Below are 26,608 nucleotides of genomic sequence, written 5' to 3'. Positions count from 1 at the left end.
GGTCCTTGGGCGATGTGGCGGTTCCGGGGCAGTGTTGGTTCCCCAGGAAATGTGGGGGTTCCCTGGGCGGTGTGGCGTCCCCAGGCAGTGCTGGGGTTCCCCGGGCGGTGTTCTCTGGGTGATGTGGCGGTCCCGGGGCGGTGTCGGTTCCCTGAGCAGTGTTGGTTCCCCAGGCAATGCGGGGGTTTCCCGGGCAGTGTTGGTTCCCCGGGCAATGTGGCGATCCCCGGGCAGTTCTAAGTCCTGGGGCGATGTGGTGGTCCCGGAGCGGTGTCGGTTCCCTGGGCAGTGTCGGTTCCCTGGGCAATGTGGCGGTCCCCGGGCAGTGTCGGTTCCCCGGGCAATGTGGCGGTCCCCGGGCAGTGTCGAGTCCCCGGGCAGTGTCCGGTCCCCGGGCAGTGTCGGTTCCCCGGGCGGTGTCGGTTCCCTGGGCAGTGTCGGTTCCCTGGGCAATGTGGCGGTCCCCGAACAGTGTCGGGTCCCCGGGCAGTGTCGGGTCCCCGGGCAGTGTTGGATTCCCGGGCAATGTGGCGGTCCCCGGGCAGTGTCGGGTCCCCGGGCAGTGTTGGATTCCCGGGCAATGTGGCGGTCCCTGGGCAGTGTCGGTTCCCCGGGCAATGTGGCGGTCCCCGGGCAGTGTCGAGTCCCCGGGCAGTGTCGGGTCCCCGGGCAGTGTCGGTTCCCCACGCAATGTGGCGGTCCCCGGGCAGTGTCGGTTCCCCGAGCAGTGTCGGGTCCCCGGGCAGTGTTGGATTCCCGGGCAGTGTCGGTTCCCCGGGCAATGTGGCGGTCCCCGGGCAGTGCCGGGTCCCCGAGCAATGTGGCGCTCCCTGGGCAGCGTGCAGGCCCCGGGCCGTGCCGGAAGCCGGAAGCGGGGCTGTAGCCGTGCCCGCCCCGCCGCGGGAGGAGCCGGGGCCGGAGCCGGGGCCGGAGCTGGAGCCGGGGCCGGAGCCGGGGCCGGAGCGGAGCGGGGCGGGCGGGGCCGCAGCCGGAGCGGGAGGAGCCGCCGGGCGGGACGCGAGCGGGGTGAGGCCGCGGGCGCGGTGAGGCCGCGGGCGCGGGCGGGGGTCGCGGGGGGCCCGGATTGCGGCCTCTGACCGCGGGCTGGGCCGGGGGGATCCCTGGCTTGTGGAGGCCGGAGCCGGGGTGGGGGGTGTCCTGCTTAGTTTATTGATTTATTTTTAAGAATATCCCCTGGCTGGGGCTCCTCTGCCTCAGGGGAGCACGGGCGAGGCCGTGGGGCTGTGGCCGGCTCAGGGTCCCTCCGGAGGGGTTTCAGAGCAAGGCTGGGACCTGATCCCCTGGCAGGGCGAGAGAGGCGGCACCAAGCAGATGGGAATATATTTTTATATCTATATCTGTATATATGTACATCACTGTAGGTTCACCCGCAAGGCGAGAGAGCTTTCCCTTTTAAAGACTCCTCCAGCGCCGTTTCTGTCTAAATATTTACCTTGTAAAGCCTTGGACTAACCACGCTGGGGTCTGTGGGCAGAGCTGGGTGCTGGGGTGCAAACCCTGCCAGCCAAGTGCCATCACTGTTTCTGTTCATGGAGAGAGCTGCTGATTCCTCCCGGGGTGCTGGAGTTCATAAAAAACCAGAATAACATATGGGTTCCTCGTTCAAAGGCCTCTCTCTAAGGGGTTTGCAAGGGATGAGCCCTGCTCAGTGTGTGTGGTGGCAAAGAGGGTACAGTAGCCTGTTGTTATTATTTTGTAGGGATAGGAAGGGAAATAATGGGTTGTTATTTGTTTTTTAAGGCCTCATCTGTTCTCCCAGCAATGTGGAAGCATAATGCCTTATTTCCTAGCTGGAGGATTGAGTTACTCTTGAATTTGTCAAGGAGGAGGATTGGGTTTTCAGTGTCTGTGATTTACAGGGGTTGTCTACAAAGGTGTTTGCTCAGAGCGGAATGTAAATGGAGAGGGGTGGGAACTGGGAGATATCTCAGTGTTGTATTTTAGCAGGATTTTTGTGTTGTTTGGAAAAGGGGAAACCACAGTGTTTGACAGCATTTCTGTGGGGATGTTTGTTATAAGTGGTTCCAGGCAGATCCTGCAAGCAGGAGAAGCTTGTTGAATCTGCTGGAATTCTGCACGGGACAGCTTCAGGGGGGAAAGCTTTGGCACTTGGGAGCCAGAGGACACCAGATAATCTTTTAGACCACTTAGCACAGCACTTACAGTGTCCAGGCAACTGGAGTAACCAGAAAAGCTGGAGGGGGGAAAAAAAAGGCCTTTAATATCCTGCAGATGTACTGGCTCCTGCTTGTTCCACGATTCAGGGTATTGCATGAATGAAAGAGTTAGCAAAGCAATGGCTTGTTTTTATTGTCACGTGCATGGCAGGTGCTTTACAGAGGAGAAAAAGAAGTCCTTGTCTTGGAGAGGTTAATATGAGATATTATTGACCCAACCTGCTTTGCTTGCCCATGGGGCTGCTCAGGTGGCAAGATCTGGGACAAATATTTGCATGGAATGCAGGGAATGCTGGTAGAAGAAGGCCAGAAGCTAATTAACCTGGTAATGCAGTGCAGTATGTTCTCAGAGTTGGGTTTTAATTTGGCATTTTTACCTTTTTGGTGTTTCTGTGGCTGTGGCTAGAAATTTGACGCTGATGTTAATATAACATCTGACATTAACTGCTGGAGTTGCTTAGGCAGCTGCTGACCAAACAAATCAGGGTTATTTTTCTGCCAGATAATTTTCCTGATCTGATGCTCCATGTGACCACATAAACAAGTGTGCAAGGGCAGAACAGGGGGGACCTTGTGGGGAGAAGAGCAATCACTGAAGCTGTGAAACTGGGGGGTTTTGAAAATACATCCCAGTGTTGCACTAAAAAGAAGATCTGAACATCACCCTTGCTTGAGTTGTGACTTGTAGGTGGTTTAGGGGCAGAGCTGTCAGCCAGTTCTTTAAAGGCAAATCAGAGTTCAGATCTGAGCTTTATCATGTCTCCAGTTCTGTCCATACATAGACTTGTGGCTGATTTGTGCCGTGGGAGCAGCCAGAACAAATTGCAGCTGAGCAAATCTGAGTTTAGGTGGTTTGTTACTTAGGGCTGGTCAGTGGGTGCTCAGGTGAGCAGAGCCCTGTCAATAGTTACAGTTCTCACAGTGCAGGGACAGAATTTGGGGAGCAAAGTGGTGGATTGGTGAAGTGGATTCATGAGCTGGTTCCCGGGGCCAGGAAACTGTAGAGCAAAATGGGGACAGGGGCGTGATTTCAGTTTTCAGCTGTGATTATCCATGGTGCTTCTTGTATTTTTATGTGATGATCCTCAGGCTGTGCTCTCAGGGCAGAGCATTGCTCAACTCTCTCCCAGCTGGCCCAGTTTGATCAGGTTAGTGTTACCCACATCAGAAACGAGAGGCAAAGCAAAGCTCTGCAGATTCTGCCTTTCCCCCAGGCAGTGGCAGTGTTTTTTCCCAGGCAATGGGAAAATTTTTTACAGTGTGATTCTCACATTGGCAGCTTGTACCTTGTCCAGCAATTTTTCTTTACATCTTTTCTTGAGCCCATGAGCTGCTGTCAAAGAGGCCTTTGTGGCAGAGGAGAAGTGGTAGAGGAATATACTTTTTTTTTTTTTTTGGAACTTAATGTTGATCTCTCATGGGTGTGTTCTTATATAAGTGCGAAATAATTTGCTGTCAAATGCCATTTTGTCACCCAGCACAATGCAGTTCTTGCTGGGATATTTAGTTCTGTGGCATCTCTGACCTGCAGGCAAACTTGGAGAGGAAGGTGGGGGCTTTGTTGCCTGCAGGGCAGCTGCTCTCACGTTGCTGTTACTCAAGAATCAGTTGGCTTTGACATTAGGTTGCGAAAATTTAAACAAATTGTGAACTGCCGAACTTTGCCCGACACATTCTGCTTGTTTCTCTGTCCTGTCCCACTGCTGACGGGGGATTTAATGAAAACAAATCTGGGTTGAAATAAGCGACTGAAATCGTAGCACGGGAGGGCTTAGCAGGGCTGCTGTGTGCGATGATCAGCTTTGTATTGTTGGCTTTTGTACTCGGTGAGCAATTGCTTTATGGGACGGATTCATTTGGAGGAAATGAATAAATGGGGTTTCATGGATTTCTGGGAAGCTTTGTTCATTTACATAAGCTGCGAATCTCGGCCGGTTCTGCTCTTGTCAGGAAATTTCACGGCTTCTTTGAGTCGGTGGGAGATCCTGAAGCAGCAGAGACTGTTAGGGGTGCAGCTCAGTGTTGTGCTGTTGGCTGGGAGCAGGTTTGCTCCAGAGGATCCTTCCTTCATTCCTGGGATGGCTGTGATGTGTGGCTGCAGTTGATTTCTGTTAACACACCCCATCTCTCCTCAGGGATTTCTCCTCGGAGGCCATGGAGCTTTCAGCCAATGAGCTCAGCATCTATGACAAGCTCTCAGAGACCATTGATCTGGTGAGGCAGACTGGCCACCAGTGTGGCATGTCAGAAAAAGCCATTGAGAAGTTCATCAAGCAACTCTTGGAGAGAAATGAACCCCAGAGGGGCCCTCCACGGTACCCTGTCTTAGTGGCTCTCTACAAGGTAAGAGTGACTTTTGTGCATGAACACAGCATTTGAGGGTCAGGATTCTCCTTTGCACCTGAGCTTTTTATTTCCCATTGCATTTTCTTGATGAATTTTCCAAGATCTTCATTTAAAAAGCTGTGAAGTGTAGCTTCCTTCCTTCATGCCATGAGCTGCTTTGAGAACAGCTGTCCAAGATTTGGAATTGCTCGTGTGCTGTAAATTTTTGTTGTCCACATCTTCCTCTCCCATAAATTATTAAATAATGAGATTTGGATTGATTTTTCAGACTAAGATTCCTAGTGTTGGCATCCTGAATGGAAATGTGAGGAAGGAAAGAGATTCTTGAAGTTCAGGGTTGAGTGAACATGAAGTGAACATGAAGTGAACATGGCTCTTTTTCTGACCCTGCCACAAACTTCTACCTGTCTTTATTCTCCTTCTGGTCTATGAGATAAAGTTATTATCATCATGCTTGATGGTAGAAAAATGTTTTAAAAGCCTTAACGAAAAGATTCTGTAAAAACTTTTGCAAAGTGAGTGAAAGGGGCGCTATTGTTAGGTAGGTTTGAGACCATTCAATCCCAGACTGGTTTGGGTTGGAAGAAATCTTGAAGATCATCCTGTTCCAAGTCCTTTCCATGGGCAGGACACCTTTCACTAGACCAGATGTTTGCTTCAAGTCTAAAAATCTTCCCACTGACATAATATTCAGTAATACTTTAGTGTCATCTCTACAAATCCATTGCAATGGATTTTATTTGGAAAAAAATGCAAGCTCTCTTCCTCGTGTCCTATAAAAAGCTGTAAAATGAGGCAGGAGAACAGGAAACTGCAAATTTGAACTTTCAGCTTCTGTTCTTGTTTTTGCTGTTGATTCAGTTTGACTTTGGCCAGGGGGAGAAATGCGTCATGTCATCTCTTTAAGGCTTATTTGGGATTCTGCTATGGAGGAGGGAGCTGGTGCCAACTCTGCCAAAGTATTTCGAGGCTTGACGGATGTTTGCAAAAGCTACAGGGTTTTCCTTGTGTAAGAGGCATGGCAGGAGTGCAAGCTTTTATTTGATTAGGTAGGGAGGAAAAGGAACTATCTGTAGATAATCCTGATTGATCTCATGCTGGATTATTTGCAGTGCTAAAATACAGGAACAAAGCTGTTCTGTGTGGCTTGGGTTTGAAGGCTGCTTAATTTCATCTGTGGACAGCCCTAATAATAAAACTGGCTGACAACTCTGTGTACATAAATAGCATTGCAGCTGAACGAGGAGACACAGCAAAAATAAAGAGTGTTCATGCAGTGGTGCACAGCCACAGCCCTTTGATACCAGCAGAAGGTGTGTCCTGGTGTGAGGACACCTCAGCTCCTTGCAGTGTGATTAACTCTGTGCCTGTTTTCCCTTGCAGGGACTGCTCACCCTGGGCTTGGTGTTGCTGACTGTTTATTTGGTGATCCAGCCCTACAACCCTCTGCCACCTGAAGCACCACTCTCCAGAGCCCAGGCCTGGGGCTCCCTCGTTGGGCACATCCGGCTGCTGTCCCTGCCCATTGCCAAGAAGTACATGTTGGAGAGTAAGGAAATGTTTTCCCTGCTATAACATAAGCCTAGCAAGAAATACCAACTTAAATACCAGCCACGAGAGTCACTCGAATGTCTCCAGGGTGCCACAAATGTGTTGCTGGCTTGGCATCATGGTTTTCTCTTTTCCTACCACTGAACTTAAAAATAGCAGCCTGAGTTCTAGCTTCACTGGGACTGAAGCATATTTTATCTCTAACTTGATAATTTTGTTCTTGCACATTCTCTTTTCCTTGCTTTTAACACCTCGGGTCTTTCTTCCACAAGAGTTCCCTTTTCTCTAGAAATCTTTGCACTTTTGAGAACCAGAACTGAGATAGCTCTGCTAGGGAAATGTCACCTTTTCTTGTTTTTTCTGAGTAAGGCAAAACCAGTGTCTCAACCAAATCTTGATATCTGTGAGCAAAGTGTAAAAACCTCAACTTTTGGCCTGGTTTAAGGAAAAGGAGTTTGTGCCAAGTGGCATATTGTGAAAGGCCTGGGGGATTGAGTGCTGTCGTGTTTACGTGACATTAAGGGCAATGTGTGTGTGTGGGAGGAAGTCAGATAAGGGTTCCCTGTGAGGTGATCCCATCACAGGAGAGCAACATCCTAGATTTTCCTAGAATGGCACAATAGAAATGGAAAAGTTTGGCTATTTCTCGTTCTTGGTTAATCATTTCACTGACTTAGCCTGGCAGGTGGGTGCAAGCCTGGGCTCTGCCTCTGCTGGAACACAAAGACTGTCAGTGATGATAAAGCTGTGAATTATTTTGAGCAGGGATGTGGCACAATGTTGATGGTCTGGTGGCTCACTGTAAAAACAAACTCCTGTAGCCATGCCCTTGTCATGGTTATATTTAGCTTGGGTACCTCATTGTGTTGGAGTTGTCTGTGTTGGCTCTGACCTTCCTGCCAGAGCTAAAAAGGGCTCCCTGAAATGGCAGCACCATTCTGCATTCTCTCCCTCCCTCTTGCTGACATGGGATTTCTGCTGATTCCAATTTGTATGGGTGGGGCAGGGTATCCCCCATTGTTCCTCTTATTCCTTATGGATTGGGATATCTCTGGGAATGAAAAACAAAGGTGAGAAGATGGCTCTGATAAGCACATGACATTAAGAGCTTGCTTATCTACTACATTCCAGCTTTTCCATGGGTGAACACCTCCCTGCTCCTGTATTGAGATGGAATCCAGTGGGAATTTTAATGCTTATTTCATTTTTCACAAAGGCCAGGAGTGACAGGACAAGGGGAAATGACCTAAATATGAAGGCAGGTTGGACATTAGGAAGAAATTCTTCCCTGTGAGGGTGGGGAGGCCCTGGCACAGGTTGCTCAGAAAAGCTGTGGCTGCCCCATCTCTGGAAGCTTTCAAGACCAGGTTGGGCAGGGCTTGGAGCAACCTGGGACCATGGAAGGTGTCCCTGCCCATGGCATGGGGTAAAGCAAGGTGAATTTTAAGGTCCCTTCCAACCCAAACCATTCTGTGGTTCTGTTGTGTTTGCTCAATCAGATTTTGTCCAGAAAGTTGACAGGTTCTTCCTTCAGCTACCACAGGGTCCCTTTGGATGAGAAGAGCCCAGGGAGGTTCCTTAGCACAGCTAAAGTTTGTAGGACAAGGGCTGCCTGAAACCATGAGGATCTCCTTGTAAAGATAAATAAGAGCAGGAGCAGTTCTGGCCTACCTTTGGAAAAATCAGCTGCATGATGATGAGATGGGGAAACATCCAGAGGAACAGGAGGAAAGGGAAAGGTGGATGGAGAGGAAGGATGCAGTGTTTTTATTTAAATGACATAAAATCCCTCATGTCTCTGTGAGCCCTGTAAGTCTTCAGAAGTGATGAGCAATAGGGTGGGCAGCAATCCAGTTCTGGGGAAAGAGGAGAGGGGAGAGGCAGTTCCTGCTCTCTTTTTCACAGAATTAGGTTGTGGTGGAAGCCACAGCATGTCCCAGTTAACAGATTGACTTGGGGTTGGCTGGAGTGACTTTGATCCTGGACAAGACCCTGGCTATTGAAATGGGAGAGTGCAGCACCCAGGCTGAACCTTGGCTGGGTTCCTGTGGGAATCCCTCATGTCCTGGCTTCCCAGCAGGCAGCTGCAGCCACCAGCACTGTCCCAGTGACACTGGTGTCACCATCACAGCTTGCTGCCCACAGGACACTGGTGAAGCCATCCAGCAGGGATCTGGAAGAGGCAGTTCCATGGCTTGGGGCTGAGTGCTCTCCCTGCTTTTTGTTTGTTGTATTATTTTGCCCCTAATTTTGGCCTTGTGGTCTGCTGAAGGGAAGGGGTAAAGCTGCATTTTGTGTCTTCTTTGTTGATGAGAGTTTAAGTCCAGGAGGTCTTGCAGGCAGGTCTGGTGTTCTGTATCTGATCACAGAATGCCAGAATAGTTTGGGTTGGAAGGGACCATTGCAGGTCACCCAGTCCAACCCCACTTTCAAGGCAGGGTGACCTGGAACAGGTGGGTTTGGAATGGGTACAGAGGGGGGGACATGACCTCCCTGGCAGCTGTTCCAGTGCTCTGCCACCCTCCATGGAAAGAAGTTGGAATTTCCTATGTTTTACTTTGTGGCTAAAACATGTTGTTGGGCACCATGGAGAAGTCTGGCACATCCTCTTGGCATCCCTTGGAGATATTTATATGCCTTAATGAGATCTCCTCTGAGTCTCCTGTCTCTAGAAGGGAGATGTTTGCACTGTGCCTGAACAGCAGAGAAAACCACTAATGAAGGGACTCGACGTACAGACTCCTCTTCCTTTCCCAATCTGGGTTCTGGGAAGAAAATTTTGAGGGGGCTGAGGATGGAGCTTGGAGCTTTCTGTGCTTGGGCACCAGTTCAAAGCCAGCTTGGGCTGTTCCTGTTGGAAACCACCTGGTGTCAGCTGGAGGCTGCCGTGGCCCACAGCAGTGCTGGCACACGTTACCCTGCCATGGACATGGGTGGTCTGGCTCCTTCCTCTGTGCCTGGGCAGGCAGGGGCAGCCTGGGCTCTGCTGTCCCTCCTGAGCTTTGGGGCAGCTTTCCTGTTGAGGTTCTGTTCCTGTTGAGGAAGTGTTCTGGGGTTGAGGTTGGAGCCTGCTCTGCTGGGAGGTGTGGGCTGAGCAGCCAGGTTTGTGTTGCAGAACAAGGGCAGCTCAGTTGCTGGGTTTCCCCTGAGAGGCAAGAGCTCCAGTCAGAGTGGTGGTGAGGCTTTGGGAGGTGCAGAGGTGCAGGATGTGCTCCCCCCTCCCTCCTGCTAATGGTGACCTGCCCTCCATCCTTGTGCCTTCCACCCAAGGGTGGTGCTGTGGGTGACAAGGGCTGTCAGTGCCTGTGGGTGGACCTTTGAGCAGCCGAGGTGAGGAGCAGCATCCACAAAACTCTCTTGCATTGTTTATAGGATTGAGTCCAAAGTAAATTTCCTTTTTGCCTGTCGCTGTGCTCTCTTTCTTGCTGACTTTTTTCCCCGGATCAATTCCCATATTAAACCTTATGTTCCCACCCTTTGTTCCTTGATAGCTGACTCTTAGACCCTTGGGCCTGTGCCTCTCTTCCAGCTGTTTTCCCAGGCGAGATCCCTGTGGTTGGGGAAAAGGTCTGTGGAAATGTGCTTTGCATTTGCTCTTCCTGAGCTGGTGTTTATGCAGAGCTTGTGAAAGCCCTGTTGCTGGGTCACATTGGCTGCTCTTCATTTATAACCCCAGAGAGGTTATAAAGGGCAGTGGGCTTGTCAGACCTCTGGGTCTACCTGTTGTAAGGAACATGGTGTATTTTGATGGGTTAACTCACAGCTATCTAATGCTATTCCAGGGAAATGTAAGACCTGTGCATTCTGGATTAATTTCTCACACAGGCTGGGATGGACAATTCCCGCTGTTTTTCAGTTCTCTGGTGCAAAATGGGGGTACAAGTGCTCCTCTCTCCCAGCATTAGGAAGCATTAGGGATACATGAGCTCTCAAAGTCTTCAGTAAAGCCAAATGAAAAGGGGTTTTCTATTCTTTTACAGAAATTTTAAAACCACACTGGTGGTCACTCTACCTGATTTTTCTTTCCTTCACAACTGTGTCATCCCTATAGCTTTGTTAATATCTAAATATGATTTTTGATGTCAGCTGGTTGGTAACTGTTCCCTGCCAGCCATGCAATGATGTGATGAGCAGGGCACTAAGCTGCTCTCACATTAACTCATGTGTCAGCCTGTGGTAAGTTCAGTCCTTGCAGCTCAAAAACCTCAGCAGAGCAGGTCTGTCAGTGGGGAACAGGCTGTGACCCAGTGTGACAATTTGCACGTTGTACTGGTAGCAGGGGGTGTAATGACCTCAAGGAAAATCCAGCTTTGCTTTTAATAATGACACTTGGTCCTGGGCACACTCATCCTGCACAGCCCAGAATCAGCTGGGTCAGTAACTGCTCAGCACACCTAAAATCAGACAAAAGCACACATGGATCTCAGTGTTGGAAAAGAGATCCTGTGCAAGTTATCCCCAGCTTGGAGAAGAAGTGTTAAATACCCCTTTTTGCCTAGACCAGTAGGGCTAAAATCACGTTTACGGCTTTATGTGTAATTATTGTAGAGAAAGGAGCCCAGCTGGAGGAGCAGTGTTTAGCAACACCTTGTAAATGGCCTGTCACTGTGTTACTAAAGCCTGCTGGGTGCCAGAGCTGTTTGTGGGGATGGGTCACAGCAGGCTGGGGACTGGGGGAGGGCAGCAGCTGGTTACTGGGAGAGGGCAGCAGCCTCTGCCTCTTGGCTGGCCCACCTTGGGTTTAGCTGGAGGCTTGCCTTGGCACTTGGCCAGCCCCTGTCTCTTCCCTGATCTTAACCCTTTGCAGGCAAAACACTTTTCCCTATACTTCTCTCCCTCCAGCCTTTGGAGAGTTTTTATCCTTGGCACAGCTTTTTGCAGAAGGGGAGCATCCAGCATGCCTGCCTTGCATGGAGACTTGCTGTTTCTTGAGAGCAGCCTGGGCACCCAGATATTCATCCAGCCTTTTCCTGAGAGCTGAGCACCCAGATATTCATCCAGCCTTTCCCTGTGAGCTGAGCACCCAGATACTCATCCAGCCTTTCCCTGTGAGCTGAGCACCCAGATATTCATCCAGCCTTTCCCTGTGAGCTGAGCACCCAGATATTCATCCAGCCTTTCCCTGTGAGCTGAGCACCCAGATCTTCATCCAGCCTTTCCCTGTGAGCTGAGCACCCAGATACTCATGCAGCCTTTTCCTTAGAGCTGAGCATCTAGGTGTTCATCCAGCCTTTTCCTTAGAGCTGAGCACCCAGATCTTCATCCAGCCTTTTCCTGTGAGCTGAGCACCCAGGTATTCATCCAGCCTTTCCCTGTGAGCTGAGCACCCAGGTATTCATCCAGCCTTTCCCTGTGAGCTGAGCACCCAGGTATTCATCCAGCCTTTCCCTGTGAGCTGAGCACCCAGATCTTCATCCAGCCTTTTCCTTAGAGCTGAGCACCCAGATACTCATGCAGCCTTTTCCTTAGAGCTGAGCATCTAGGTGTTCATCCAGCCTTTTCCTTAGAGCTGAGCACCCAGATCTTCATCCAGCCTTTTCCTGTGAGCTGAGCACCCAGGTATTCATCCAGCCTTTCCCTGTGAGCTGAGCACCCAGGTATTCATCCAGCCTTTTCCTTAGAGCTGAGCATCTAGGTGTTCATCCAGCCTTTCCCTGTGAGCTGAGCACCCAGGTATTCATCCAGCCTTTTCCTTAGAGCTGAGCATCTAGGTATTCATCCAGCCTTTTCCTGAGAGCTGAGCACCCAGATACTCATCCAGCCTTTCCCTGTGAGCTGAGCACCCAGATACTCATGCAGCCTTTCCCTGTGAGCTGAGCACCCAGGTGTTCATCCAGCCTTTCCCTGTGAGCTGAGCACTCAGGTGTTTATCCAGCCTTTCCCCATGGGCTTTGCAGCCCATGCTGTGTCTGACCCATTCCTGAGCCCAAGGAGCATGGGCCTGCTCAGAATAAAGGGTTGAGCAATAAGGCTGCATGGGAGGTAAAGCAGGATCTGATTTCTAACTTGTTTCCTCTCCTCTTGCTCTCAAAGGATGTTATTTTTTTTTCTCCTCAGCGAAGTTGAGCTGGTTTTTGCTCTTGTTTTCGTGTGTGTTTTTGTGCACCCGCTTTGGGGGCTGAAGCATTTGGAGGTGGTTGTGGGTCACAGCATGTGCAGGGCTCCCTCCCATCACTGCACAGCTGCCAGTTTATCTGATCTTTTGTGTATGTAAACAACCCTTTTATGATATAACCTGAAAGCAACCAGCAGACATGTGTTGGCTCGTTCAAAGGGGAAAAAAACCAGCTGACTTTGCAGGGCAGGGTGGTGCCAAGCCGTTCATACTCTGTTACTTTGGCCTTGGTTCAGCCAGTGAGCTGTTTATTTGGGTTTGCTGGCAGTAAACTAACCCCAAACCATTGTGGTGCTGTGGAACACAAAATACTCTCCCTTTTATTTCTATATCGTGAAGCCTCCAAAATTTCTTGTTTCCTCGTTTGCAGAGTGAATCCTTACTTTGGATTTGCTTCCCTGGGATCAGTGTTTGCCATAGGTGGCCTCTTGCAGAGGCATTTAGCAGCCTGGCAGAGCCCTCTGTGCACTTGTGACACAGACATGTCAAACCTTTTACAGGCTGAGGCCACCATCAGGCAGGTGACAGCAGCTGGGAGGGGTTTGTTTCCAGAGCTGTTCCTCTGAGGCAGATTGCTCATGCAGCACAAGCTGTCACTGGGGCAGGTAACCAGAGGTACAGCTGGACTCTTTCCTGACAGCTTGGCCTCTGCTTTCCATTCTCGAGACTGGTAGGTGCAGATTTCTCCTGGAAATAATGCTCTTTTGTCCCAGTGGACTGTGAATTCCTCTTGGGCTCGGCTCAGCAGACTTGATTTCACAATGTCTGGTTGGATCAAAATCATTTTCATGCTTTGCTCGGGGTTGACTAATGGTCCCTGTGCTGGTGGAGCAGCCGTTCCCCATTAGTGAGATGAACGAGTAGTTCTTCAAGCTGTTGACTTCTACTCAGAACAACAATAAAGGGGTTCTTGATGGGGTTTTTTGTAGTTGTTATTTTGTTCCTAGCTGTTCCTAAAAATGCTGTGAACCAAACTGGAAGGTACTTTCTTCTCGTGGCATAAATCTATTCAGTATACCCAGAGCTACAATAAAAGTTCAATATGAGGGAGGGGTGAGGATATGGTGCTGAACAGGGACACTCTTTGTAGTATATATTTAAAGCCCCACTGTGATGCAGTCCTTAATCAGGACTTGCAGGCTGTAATTAATAATCCTTGTTTCCTGCCTGACTTACTTAAGAGTCTATCAGTTTAGTCTGACTTTGACATGACATTATAAATGATCAAATTAATTTTTAGCCGAGTGAAGAATTTGCAGCAAGATGGAAACATTGCTTGTGCAACAAAGTGCTCCAAATGCCTCTTCCAAGCTGTGCCACCACTGTTCCTGGTAGTTACAGAGCTTGGAATTCCTACTTTTGTAAAGTAAGAATTATGGGATTTACCTGTGTAAATGTTGTGATCATGAATTGATGCCTGAATTGTTCCACTATCCCAGGTTACTCCAAGCCCCATCAAGCCTGGCCTTGAACACTTCCAGAGATGGGGCAGCCACAGCTTTTCTGGGCAGCCTGTGCCAGGGCCTCGCCACCCTCCCAGGGAAGAATTTCTTTCCAATATCCCATCTATCCCTGCCCTCTGGCAGTGGAAGCCATTCCCCCTCATCCTGACCTTGTCCCAAATCCCTCTCCAGCTCTTTGGGATCTCCTTTAGGCACTTGGAAGAGGATCCAGGGTCTCCCCAGAACCTTTTCCTCTCCAGATGAACAACCCCAGCTCTCCCAGCCTGGCTCCAGAGCAGAGGGGCTCCAGCCCTCAGAGCATTTCTGTGGCTTCCTTGGGACTCACTCCAGCTGCACATCTTCTTGTGTTGGGGTCCCAGAGTGGAGGCAGCTCTGCAGGTGGGGTCTCATCTGAGCAGGGCAGAGGGGCAGAATCCCCTTTTAATGAAACACCCAGGTTTGTACAATGGAACTACAAGAAAGGACAGAGAAATGTCTGGGGAATATTCAGTGCACAGCCATTCTTGGGAGCCCTGAGTTCATCCAATGCTTGCTGAAGTTGTTTGAATATTCCAAGCATTTCATTCTATGTTTGCTTGAATATTCCAAGGATTGGCCCTGGTGAAGTATGTGGTAGGTCTGGGGAATAGTCTCATCCTCAGAAAGAAGGATGTGGGATTTGGAACCAGCCTTTGCAGGTTGTAGAGCTGCTCAGTTCATCAACCAGTCCTCTGGGGAGCTTCCTGTCAGCGACTGTGGGTGATGGCAGCAACAGCCCCTACAGACACAGCACCTGGGGGGCTCTGAACTCCTGGGGGGTCTCCCTGGGGCCAGACTTCCCTGTGCAGACCTGGCAGGTGCTTGCCTGGTGGAGATTGCTACAGCCTTGCAGCCCTGAGTGCTAGGGAGCAAAGCGGCGTGGTGGGGAGCCAGCAAACTGCCTCAGCACCTGCAGTGCTGCAAGCAGGAGGTTTTTGTGTTTTGAACACTTTGTTAGGGTCAGGAGCAGCCCTTGGCTCTGTATCCTGCAGGAACAAAAGTTCCCCCTGCCTAGAGGCTTCCCTTTGAACCTTCTGTAGTGGCAGATTGATCCTGCACCCTCTGTATGGTCCCTAAAGAGAGCAGGGCTTGCTGAGATCCTGCTCTCACATCCATGTGGGCGAGTTTCCATGAGTTAATTTGCTTTGCTGCAATGGGCAGAAGCAGGGCCAGGTCTTCTCAGGAGCTATGAGTTTACAATCTGATCATCCACACCCAGCATCTCTGGGGCTGTGCACACACACCCCTCTCTAGTGCTGTGGGCAGCCAAAAATTTGGGAGATCCTCTGTGAAAACAGCCAAGAAGGGCGGGGTACTCATTTTAAATTGAGGGTGACTTGAAAATTATTTTTCTGCATAGTGGAAAGTAGAGTCATAAACTCCTTGTAGTATTAATCATAGATGTGTTTTAAGGGAAGATTGTTATCTTTTGGTCTGTGCTGTGTTAGCAGCTGAAAATCCCAGGCCTGGCTCTGCTAGGAGCTCTCCTGACACAGGGGAGAAGGCAGCTCTTGTTCTGGAGAAATAATAACACATAAAAGGAAATATGAGGTGGTTATGGCCGATGGGGAACTGAAGTTCTGTTGAACAAACGCTGCCCCTCGAAAAGGGGTGAGAAAGCAGAGAGAAGTTGGCCCCACTTGTGTCGTGTAATGGATAGTTGGATGTGTCACTGCTCCAGCTGCTCTCCTGCACTCCAGCTCCTCGGGGATCATTGCCCACGCCCAGCACTTCAGCGTGGTGTGGATGGGAGTGGATGAGACCATGGTGTGAGGGCTGGGCTGGGATGAAAGGAGCATCTTCCATTTGCATCCCTGAGCAGCGTGTGTGAGCACAGACAGCGCCCAGCCGCCACCAGAGCAATCCCCAGGGTGTCTGGGCAGGCAGGGTGATAATGCAAAAGGCATGCAGGGAGGGCAAGGAGACAAAATCAGCATCCTGGGTGAAATCCTGCCCTGGTCCCCAGTGGCAGTTGGCTCCTGTGTGCCCCATCTCTCCTCCTGCCCTCCCTGGGAAGGGCAGGCTCTGCCTGTGCTTGTCATGCCAGTCACACACATGCTGGTGCACAGACTAACACCCTCCACAATAAATCTAAAAGATTAATTACTAGGGGGAAAAAAAAAAATCCCACAACCCCACTTGCAGCGTTTGAAATGCATCTCAGCCAGTGCTCTGCTCTGGTTATTCATGGGGAAAAGAAATCACCTCCTGAATCGAGCAATTGAGAATGCAAATATCCCAGCCTGGCTCAAAAGAGGAATCAAGCTCTGCACTGTCAAGCTGATTAGCATCCTGTTCCGTGGGGTGCTGCCCTGAGCCCAGAGGGAAAATTTGGGGACAACTGTGCTTAATGCTTGGGGATGAGGTTTTGCCCAGAGAGAAATTACAGCCTTGCTACGCCCCATCTGATGACAGAGCATAGAGATGTTTTCGTGTTCTCTTCACAGTGACTGCCCTTTCTCTGGTGAGATCTTTCAGCCTTTTGTTTCCTGTCACTGACCAGCTGTTTTTTGTGAGTTGAGTTTTTTTTGTTGCTGTAAAACTGAAGCTTTGCACAGGCAGTGGAACAAAGATTTTCTTTTTTCTCTTGTGAGCAGGGAGGGAAAGTACATTGGAGCAGTTTCTCATGGGACTGGGACTTCTGCTTGCAAGAAGGATTTTACACTTTGTTTTGCCTTTTTCCTCTTTCCCTGAAAGCAGTGTAGATGCCTCTTCCAGAAAGACTAGGAATTATATCCTGATCCTTTTCAGTCCATATCCCAGCAGTAGGGTGGGAAATGCAGCATTTGGGAGTTGGAAATACTCAGCAAGAAAGAAGCAAAATGAATCCCAGTCTGCTCCTTGTTGTTATGTCCAAATGAACATAAATCCTCTGCAGCATTCCTCGTGGCCCATTGCAGATGTCAGAGAGGAAAATGAAACAAGAGTGTCCCTCTGAAGTGCTGTTCATCCCTTCTTAGCCCTGTGCAGGAGCATGAGTGTGGCTGGAAGTTGCAGTGGCAGTGACAAGCGGTTTGTGCATGGTCTTTTTTGCCCCAAAAAGCTGCTCTGTATCTTTGTTTCCCAACTTGATTTTTCAGCCAGACTTCACTCTTCTTTCTCCCTTTTCCATCCCCTCCATTTTTCCAAGTTTGCCTGCAGCAATGTCCAGGAGGCTTTGGGGCTGGTAGGGTGGGCCTGCTGGTGAGCACAGATCCCTGGATATTTCATGTGAGATGGGTCCCAGGCCTTGGGTTTTTCCTGACCCACCCTGACAGATCAGGCCTGGGATGGGTTTGCTGCCACTGCCCAAGTTAAGCCTCTCCTGTTGGATTAAGGCTGCAGAACCAGGGCTGTCACTGCCATAAAATCTGTGTTTGAAGTGGAATTTCCATTAAGCTCTGCCGTTTCTCACAACCTGCTGCTGTATCTCCCAATTAAAAAATTTGTCTTGGGGACGTTACAACTGGATATCAGGGCAAGGTTCCTCCCCCAGAGGGTTCTGGGCACTGCCCAGGCTCCCCAGGGAATGGGCACAGCCCTGAGGCTGCCAGAGCTCCAGGAGTGTTTGGACACCACTCTCAGACACAGGGTGGGAGTTTGGGATGTCTCTGTGCAGGGCCAGGAGTTGGAATTTGATCTTTGTGTGGTTCTGTAAATTAGAGCCACACCCTTTCAGAGTGGTGGCTGCCCTGCACATCCTTTCCATAGAAATGCATGGGGTGTTCAGCATTGTCCTGCTCATTCCCTGCTGCAACAATTCCCTTCTCTTAATGTTTCTTTGGTTTTTTGGGAGAGCTGTTAATTGCAGGAGGGAGGTGGGATATAGGCATCAAGTTGGTGTTTTCATGTAAAAATTAAATTTTTGAAGATGTAAACATATGCAGTGTTCATTGTAGGCCAGTTCAGCTGATTGTGGTGTAACAACAATTTTTGGAATTTAAAATGGATGTGGCTGTGGTCCAGGGGTTGCTCGTGCTGGGACTTTTCTCCCAGTTTCACCTTCAAGTCAATGCATAGGATGAATGAAAACAGCAGCAGCATGTCTTGGTGAAATCTGACATTTCCCAGCATCTTCTGCACATCAGAGATTGGGCAACCATTGCCTGGGACAATTTCTGAATTAACACAGTGGGAAAGGGGAGAATGATGATTTCAGGTATGTCCTAGCAGGGTTCATGACACCAGTGCTAACCATGTGGGAGTTACTCTTTCCACCCTGAATCTATTTTTGGTTTACTGGGTGTTACCTCCTTGATAACACCTTTGGGTTGCTCATGAAACAACTTATGGAGTTGTTTCAGTTTAATTACACTACATATGATGGTTGCCATCCCTCTGTTGCTCATGGAAGGGTAGCTGAGCTGTGTGCCTCATGTACAGAGAAGTGGAATTTCCATGAGCTCTCCCATTGCTCACAACCTTCAGCTCTATCTCCAAAATGTGCTGGAAACATTCTCTCCAGCTCCCTGCCTGCTGAAGCTGCTTCTTTTTGAGTTACAGCCATCAGAAACTATAAGAAATCTCAGTGTTTCATGTTAGGGATAATGAGTTTGTAATTGAATTTGTCTCCTTTCCATTCCATTTTTGGTCTTACTAAAGAGGTTTCCCTTGTTTCTTCCCCAGAATGCCAGGACTGGTGGGCAGCAGGTTGCAGACAGAACACTTCCGCACTTCCTGCAAACTGCACAGTCTGTTCTGCTGTGAAAAGCCTTCACATAGTGACAGACTTCAGAGAGCTATCAGAAAAGCTCCAGAGGCATCAGCCTTTTCTAATCAAGGTAATGCAGGGATTTGTGAGGCTGGGTGATGAGTCCAAACTCTTGAACAGCACAAGCCCAAAACCCCTGCCCAGGATTTTCACCCATGAACTCAAACTGCTCATTCAGGACACGTGTCTAAGAAGACATTTCACTCCTGTCAAGATGTGGGAGGAAAGAGCTCCCTGCATTGTTTCTCTGACTAATGATCATTGTATTTGGACACTTAGCAATCCATGTGGCTGTTGCTTTTGGATATTTTCTAGTGGGAGGGAAATGGCAGCAGGGAGCAACCCTGTGGGCACAGCTTTTATCTTTGTTTCATGTTCTTTAAGACAGGGCAGCACCTCTCCTATGAAGAACTGAAGCATTTTCAGTCCCAGGATCCAGAACTGGCAGAGGTTATAATAGAAGAAAATTCAGCTGAATTATGGAGCTGCCCATTTTTCTTTCCCTGGTGAGTCAGACAAAACATGTGATGGATGGACACATCCTTTCTGTAGGGGTGCTCAGGCTCTCCTGTGTGAACCAGCAGTGCCTGCAAGTTGCAGTTTAACTGGAGGGAAGGTGTACAGGAGTGGGTTAGAGGCTGCTTCTGCTTGCTGGCACTGATTTGTTCTGAGGACAAGACTTCTGCACTAAAAATGGAGAGTTGGTGCTTGGTCTCCAGCTATTGCTCCTCTTACATGATAAAATTATCCCAGGAACTGCCTGGTCCCGTTCTTCAGGCTGTAAATCATCTAGGCTGTGACTGATCACCTGAGGCAACTGGTTCACATTTCTATCACCTCTGTCTGCTCAGTGGAAATCCTCCACCACTGGTGCTGACTGAGAAGAGATGCCATGACTTCTGCAAACACTGGGAAGTAATGGAAAGCCAAAGAATCCTGCAGTTTGTGTTTGGTCTTGTGCAGAAAATGTGGCCAGCACTTATCCTGCTCCTGTTATCCAAAAGCTCTTTGCCAAAAGCCTTTAATGGGAACAAGACATGTGAGCAACTCAGCTCTCTGAGGTCTCAGAGCCAGCACTGGTAGAGGGATGGTCAGGGTGCAGAAGAATTAATGATGTTAGTCCCCTAGACAGGGATATAAAGATAACAAGCCCCACCTGGCCTTTTCCAGTTACATTTCCTGGTCTAGAGAATAGCCCTGGATCCCCCCCTGGCTCACAGTGTGGGTTCAGTTATGGTTGTGTATGATGCCACCTCTCTGCATCTTTTGTAATTAATGGATCTGGTCAATGACTTAGATCATTTTAAGGGAAAATGAGAGGGAAACGAAGTTCAGGCATCCATAAGGACCTGTTTGCTCCCTCTTTACATGGTCCTGGTGCAGGAGCCCAGAGGAGAGTGGGAAGGAGCAGATTTAGAGGTTGAATTTTGCTCCTGCCTCCCAGGGCTAGTCTGTCATGCTGTTTATCAAGCATGAACGTTTGGCAAGAATTTTATCTGGAAAGTAGCTTTTAAATGCAAACATTATCATTGTATGATGATTGTTTAATATGGGCTGGTTTGTTTAGGAACAAGTCTGTGAATAGATCCCGGATTCTCCAGGAGTTTTTCCCTGCTTCCTCGTTGCTGTCCTTCCCCAAGACAGTGTCTCTGGAGAGCTGCTTCCTCATCCGCCACCCAGATTTGGGGAATAAGGTGAGAAATAAATTCCAAAGGCATTCTCCTCCTGTCCATGAGTTGTCTCCCAGCAGCTCTGAGTTTTTATGGGATTTTCAGGGTATTTTTAGCTGATACAGTCCTGGAAAGGAGCTCTTGGGGTTGTCTCAGTTCTGTCCATCCCTGTGTAAAGTGGCACCTCAAGGTGGTTGTGCCTCCCAGCACTTGTGTCCAGTTTGGGGCAGGAGATACCTTGTGCCCATCTCCCTTGGCAACTGGAAATGTCACAGAAACAGAGGGACTTTAGAGATCACCTTGTTCCAGCACCCCTTGCCTGTTCCATTCATGTGTCTGGCCTTGCTCTATAGTTGGGTGAGGTTTTTCTGTGCACAGTTGGGCAGAATTGTTTTAAGAGTTGCATTTTAGGAGCTGTTGCAGGCAGTGAGTCTCACTCATTCTGAGACACTTCACTGGCCTGATCTCCTCCTTTGTGTTTTCCTGAGTTGTGGGGATGTGCAGGCCCTGCCTTGCCTTGGAGCAGAGGAGAACCCTTGCTTGCAGCTGACCTCAGCTAAAATTCTGTGCTCCACTGGTAACTGGTGGAGCAGCAAACGTGTTGTTTGCTGTGTCTCACCTGCCTGCAGGGCAGTGACTGTCCCTGCTTTGGGCAGACAGAGCCAAGGAAAGCTGGCCAGGCTTTTGAAATCCTCTCCTCCTGTCCTAGAGCTACAGCCTGCACAGCCTCTTCGCTGTTGGGAGTGGGCAGCTCACCCTGACTGTTGCACCTCTGGACACGTGCAGAGGACACTGTGAGGTGTTCAAGGTGGAGCTGGAAGCTGGGGATTTGGGTGAGTACCAGAGCTGTGGCTTGCAGGGACTGGGAGTGGAATCAGGAGACTGCTTCCAGCTGGGTCTTTTCTGTTTGACACCTGGGATGGTGGTTTGTGCCATTGTCACCTCCAGAGTGGTGTGTGCCCGCTTGTCACAGCACAGGGGCGATCCTCTTGGACTGGGAGTTTGTGGCCTAGAACTCCAACACTGGAGATGCTCCAAGCTGAGCAGTGTGGGTGCACAATGGGTACTAAAAACCCAGTGCCCACTGAGGGAATTATCTTTGCAAAGAGCTCCAGCATGACCACATCCCTTTGTGGGAAATGGGAGCACTCATTAAGGATGGGTTCATCTAACAGGGCCTCTCCATTGCCTCTTCCCAAGGTTATGCCAGCACAGATCACTGGACAATGAGCTTCATGGCTAGAGGGACAGAGCCAGCTGTGATTTGTGATGGAGCTGCCAGCTAAGGATGCTGGGGTGGGAAAACAGAGCTGTTCCCAGGACAACGAGGCTTCCAGCTTTGAAGCCAAGGCAACGTCTTGAGAGGAGCGAGCCGGGGCTACTGGGGCAGGCAGCTTTGCCACCCTGCATGTTTACAGTGTTTAAAAAGGACTATTTTCCTGACCCTTGAGGTAATCCTTTGCCTTTCCTCAAATGTATTTTGGGAGAAGCTCAAGCTATTTATGACCCTCCCTGTCCCCTCAGGTAAGCCCTGGGTTTGCAGCAAAGGGTTTTTTTTTCCAGGAGCAGCAGATGGATTTCTCAGGATGAGATTCACCTTATGTTCTCTGTGGATTATGGCACTTCTGAAACTTCCTGGGGGGTTTGGGAGTGGATGGGGTGTGTGACATTTCTGTGTACATTCCTCCTGAGGAGGAAGCTTTGAGCCTGTGTAGTCAGGCCAGTTCTATAAAGGGAATGAATTGGTGATGTGTCCCAGCTCTCCCTCACGTCCGCAGCTGTGTGAGCCCTGCAGAGCTGACCTTGGCTCCTGCTCCCAGGCTGGGGAGAGCCTTGAGCCTGAGGGCAGAAACTCTCACCCACTGCATCCTTCTTGTACCAAAAGAATCCCTTCAGGCCTCTCTGTGTTGTGATCGCCTTTCTGCAGCTCTCTGACAGCAGGTTGTGAGTGAGTCAAATGGTAATTGTGCTTTTCTTCACCTCCACTTCCTTTCCTGCAAAAACACCAACACACATCTTAGAGGTGCTGGCAGTGCAGGAGTTCTGGATGGAGCTGGGGCTGGGAGAGAGCAGCTCTGGCCAGCTTTCACCTCAGACACCAAGGGCTGCACAGCCATTCTCAGCTGCTCCTTGTTTTGGAGGCACTGCCTGCGTTCCCAGCCCACGGTACCTCTGGGAGCACCTGAAACCTCCCTCTTCCCTGGCATATTTTTGCATTGACTCCTTCCAGACCTGGAACTCTGTCTTCAGAATGAACATTGGTTTTTCCTGGGTCCTTTCCAAGCTGCCTTTGCGTGTTTCCTGCTGCTGGAGCAGCGCTGTCTCCAGTGCCCTGAGAGAGGCTCGGGTTCGGGGTTTGCAGACTGCGGATGCTCCGGTCCCTTCCAAGTCTGATCCTTTGGGTCTGATCCCACTGCTGAAGATCATTTACAGATGTGTCAGGCTGAACTCCTAGGGCAGGGCTGGAGTTCAGGACATACTCTCTCACACTTGTTAATATGGAGTTGGGAGGGGTTTTGGTTGACAGCGAGTTAACTCTGTTCTCAGGAGCAAGAGCCTTTTTCTCTGTAAATATTTTAGGTACATGTAAAATGACAGATTGGGAAAATGTCTGTCCAGCCTTTGTTTTTGAGGAGAATGGGAGCAAACATTGTGCTAATCAGATTAGGAGTTGACAAAAGCTGCCAAGTGGGATGACCACTTCTGGCTCGTGTACAAGAATAAGGCAGAGGACAGTTCCTGCTCCAAAGAATTGAGTCTGAGGCCTTGACACTACAAACATTTCTATGCATAACCCTTGTTTTTCTCCTGTCAAAACAATGAGAACAAGCCCAGCACCTGTGTCAGTCTGTGCATGGCCCTTGGTGCTGGACACACACCAGATCTAGTAGAACCAAAAGGGGAGAGTCTGGCTCTCTCAGGATAGAAAAGGACTAATATAATTTGTTACCAAGTATTAAAGGGAATTGGACTAATAGAACTTCCATTAGTGTTCTCACTGCTTGGAGTGTATTTCACACTCATGACACTACATTCAATCTTGTACATGCCAAGACACACACACACACCACCCCTCTCCCTCCTCTTAAAACCTGGGTCTTAGTTAATGGAAATTTGGGAGTTCAGTGATGGCAAAATTAGGGCCTCATTAGTGACTGTTGCTATTTACACTTTGGCAGCTTCTCAAATCAAATTCAAAGGCTGACCAGGTTACTGCACCTCTTACTGCTTTTGTATCTGACCCATTTTTGTAAAGCATTTGCTCAAAGATGCTGCTGGAGCCATTCTTGCTGAGATTGTGGCGGTTTGGTGACACTGTCACTGCTAAGTGTCCTTGACTGTAACTTGTAAAAGAGCTGCGGAGATAATTCCCAAGTGTCTGTGAAATGCCTGGATTTTGAGAGTCACACTTAAGCCATTGTGGCTGTCTGGCTCTTTCAGGAAGAAGCAGAGAAAATGGATCTATTTACAGTTGTTGTTTGGACTGGGGGGAGGAAGGGGCAGGTTTGTGCCTGTTTAGCAGAAATGTTCTCACGTAGTGCTTCTCCCTTCCTCGAAGAGTTGCAGCCTTCCTCGAAGAGTTGCAGCTGGTTGGACAGGAGCTGCTGAGTCTGGCCTGTTTGCAGAGCAGCCTTCCAAGTGCACTTTATGGGCTCTGCATAAGTTTCCAGCTCTGTCTCAGATACATTGCATATGTCCCAACCCCGCTCCCTTCGGAGCTTACATCATTTGTTTTTAAGCTCTCCGGTATATTTTCTCTTCCTCTTCCAAAGGCTGTAAGGAATTAGCTGCTAAACTATAACAGGAGGGCAGTTCTCCTGCTGATAGAGTCAATTTTGGCCAAAGTGCAGAGCCCCAGTCTGCAGCACAGCTTCCAGAGCAGCTCCTGTCTCCAGCTGCCGGAGGAGTGGTGCTCACACCTTCCACATCCCAGGGCAGGCAAGGAGCCACGGTGGGAAACCCAGAGGTGAGGCCACAAGGGCAAAATGGGATGGCCAAAGGGAGGTTTTGATACCTGGTTGTCTTCCACATCCAGAGCTGCAGCTTCCCAGCGTCCCTGGGAAGGCTGCAGGACTTCCCTGGAGAGGCTGGTGGTCCTAGTGGCTGCTGAGGTGGAACAGGGCTGTTCCTGCAGCTATTGAGGTTTCACAGCCATGATCACTTGATTCACAGAGAGGGTGTCCCACCATGGTCTCCCTCAGCTCCCCTTTTGCACTCTCTGTGCTGGTTTGGACAATCTCCCACTCCCACTCTGCCCAGCTCACACAAGTTCCCAGTTAATACATTTTAAAATCCCTTTGTGTGCTTCAGAGCTCATTGCCTGTGAGCTGGGAGGGGGATTCCTCCTCACCCCACATCCCAAAGGCTGCAAAGCTGCTCTGAAATCACACCAGAATCGGTACTACCCACGAGCCCAGCAGGCAGAGGTGAGGAGGGGGCACCTCTGCCCTTGCCAGGCTGGAAGGATGGGCTGTCCCCATCAGCTGGGCAGGAGGATCGTGGTTTAAAGCTGCTCCCCAAAGCAGGGGTCACTGACCAGTGCTGTCAGTCAGTCCCGAACTCAGGGTAACTGAAAGGAGGAGAAAGGATTATTATGATTTACTGCAGTACCAGGAAACCAGTGGCCCCATGGGAGCCAACCTGGCAGTTTCTATTGATTCTTTTTTTTTGCTTTCTTTGTTCCTTTTCATTTTTTTCCCTGCCCACTGTTATTGCACACATTGATTCCCCTGAGGGGTCTCTTTGCAAGGCCCTGGAGAGCTTTGAGTCAGATTCCCCATGAGTCTCCAGACTGCAGCTTCTCCCACCAGGCCTGTTTTTGGAATATTCTGGAGGAGAAGCTGCTTTGTCTGGGCTGGATCAAAGCACCTCCCTTCCCTCATGGCCTCCTGGGCTCCAGCAGCAGCAGGAGAGCATCTCATGGTAGAGATGTGAGCTCTGTAATCCCCAGTGTCTCAGAAAAGGGGATCCTTCTGCCTTGAAAGCCTCTTGTTCCCTCCCTCCAGGAGGGAAATTTCCACACCCCAATCCCAGGTCCTCATTCAGCCCCACGGCCCCCAAGAGAATTATTGAACATTTCCTGGGGTGAGGCCATTTTGGTGGGTGCACAAAGTTTTTGCTTCCTGCAAACCAAACTTTCTCCTCTTGGTAAATTTTATAGGTAGAACTCAAAATCCTCCTCTTCAGGAACCTCCTCCTTGTAAAGGGCAGATTTAGTGTCCTGCTGAGTTAGACAAGGGAGATGCTGGACTTCCCTTTGCTTTGGAGATTCAAACAAATGGCAGGTGATTTATTTTTAGCATTATCTCCTTGTCTTGGGGAGGGGAGCCACATTCTAAAGGCTCAGAGGTGCTGGGAAGTAAAGCTATATATGCATAAAGACTGTTTCAATGCTGAACACTAAACTTAGTGATGGATTAAAAAAAAAAAAGAATGTGAATATGCACTTAATGCAGAATTTTATGGATGGTCCTAATTTAATATATTGCAAACTTTGTAAATACTTGGGAAGAGCCTGTAAAGTATGTAAATAAATGAGATTTGTATGTAAGAAGAATAAAAAAGTTTTTAATTTTTGCAATTAAATACAAGTGTTAATGACCCTTTTCCTGATTTTTATTTTCATGTTGAATGTCAGCTATTGAGGGATTATTTAACCTTTTTTGGTACACTTTTTCTAAGGGAAGTGTAATTTTAAATGAAAAGTCAGAACACTTTTGTTAGGAAAATGTCATAAGAAGCACTTTGTGGAAAAGGAGCAGTTTGGGAAAGGTTTTAGCCTGATTTTCTGAACAAAGTTGATGCAACAGCTCTGCCTGTCCCTCCTTTCCTTTCTTCCCAGCAACAATCTCCATCTTTCCTTCACAATCCAGCTGATTTTAGCCAAACTTTGAGGCGTGGAAGATGATAAACTCCTCCAGAGCTCATAAATCCAGGCGAGTAGGGAGAAAAGAGAGATCCTGTTACTCCCACAGCAGAGCAGGAGCCTGTTAGACACCAGCCAGCCCCACTGGAGACCTCGAGATGTGAGTCAGTAGAAACTCAGGCTTGGTCACTTCTGTGCTGCAGAGTGGGGCCTCTCTGAGCCAGCAGGGCTGGAGCAGAGCCTGTCAGGTGTGGGTGGACAGTCCTGGGTGGCAGCAGGTTTGGGGTGAGGAAACCTTCAGGAGGGTGGAGGAAGGGATGGGAGAACAGGGATATGACTCTGGCCAGAAACTCCCGGGAAAAGCTGAGCTAATTCTGGGATCCCAAAGCTTTGGGGCAGTGCACAAGGGGTTTCTGGAGCTTAAACCCAGTGTGAGACCCCCTTGATCCCTGTGGTGGGGTTGAAAGGGTGCAGCCCTTTTTCCTTGCACACTTTCAGTCTCTCCCTGCTGGGTTCCCAAGGATGAGCTGGTGACACTACCAAACATAGGGAAGGATAATGGTGTGTTTGGGGTCATAATGGGTGTGGCTCCTGTCCCCATGCAGTGGCTGCTGCTCCCTGGGGTGGGGGACAGGCTGTTCCTTGAGTGAGCAGAAGGAAAGCTGCATTGCACATACCCTGTCAGATGGTT

The 26,608-nt window shown here is 49.4% G+C and overlaps 1 protein-coding gene across 1 annotated transcript; it reads left to right on the top strand.

The window, feature by feature from the left end:
• The first annotated feature begins 929 nt into the window (after positions 1–929).
• Positions 930–25,652, top strand: C24H6orf89 (chromosome 24 C6orf89 homolog). The gene is made up of 8 exons (XM_066565384.1): positions 930–1,026; positions 4,334–4,541; positions 5,928–6,093; positions 18,297–18,451; positions 18,766–18,887; positions 19,949–20,075; positions 20,761–20,884; positions 21,252–25,652. Exons 2-8 carry the CDS (start codon positions 4,353–4,355, stop codon positions 21,335–21,337), a joined length of 969 nt encoding a protein of 322 aa, XP_066421481.1. The 5' UTR covers positions 930–1,026; positions 4,334–4,352; the 3' UTR covers positions 21,338–25,652.
• Positions 25,653–26,608: the final 956 nt, after the last annotated feature.

Source organism: Molothrus aeneus, chromosome 24, assembly GCF_037042795.1.
Source record: "Molothrus aeneus isolate 106 chromosome 24, BPBGC_Maene_1.0, whole genome shotgun sequence".
Taxonomy (NCBI): Eukaryota; Metazoa; Chordata; class Aves; order Passeriformes; family Icteridae; genus Molothrus; species Molothrus aeneus.
This window is presented reverse-complemented; position numbering and strand designations above follow the sequence as displayed.

What these genes read in the sequence shown, in the direction of transcription:
- C24H6orf89 (XM_066565384.1), top strand. Translation starts at nt 4,353, where the DNA reads ATGGAGCTTTCAGCCAATGAGCTCAGCATCTATGACAAGCTCTCAGAG. An exon ending in CAAGAAGTACATGTTGGAGA is followed by an intron (nt 6,094 to 18,296) that starts GTAAGGAAATGT and finishes TTTCTTCCCCAG; the next exon opens with AATGCCAGGACTGGTGGGCA. An exon ending in GCTGGAAGCTGGGGATTTGG is followed by an intron (nt 20,885 to 21,251) that starts GTGAGTACCAGA and finishes CCTCTTCCCAAG; the next exon opens with GTTATGCCAGCACAGATCAC.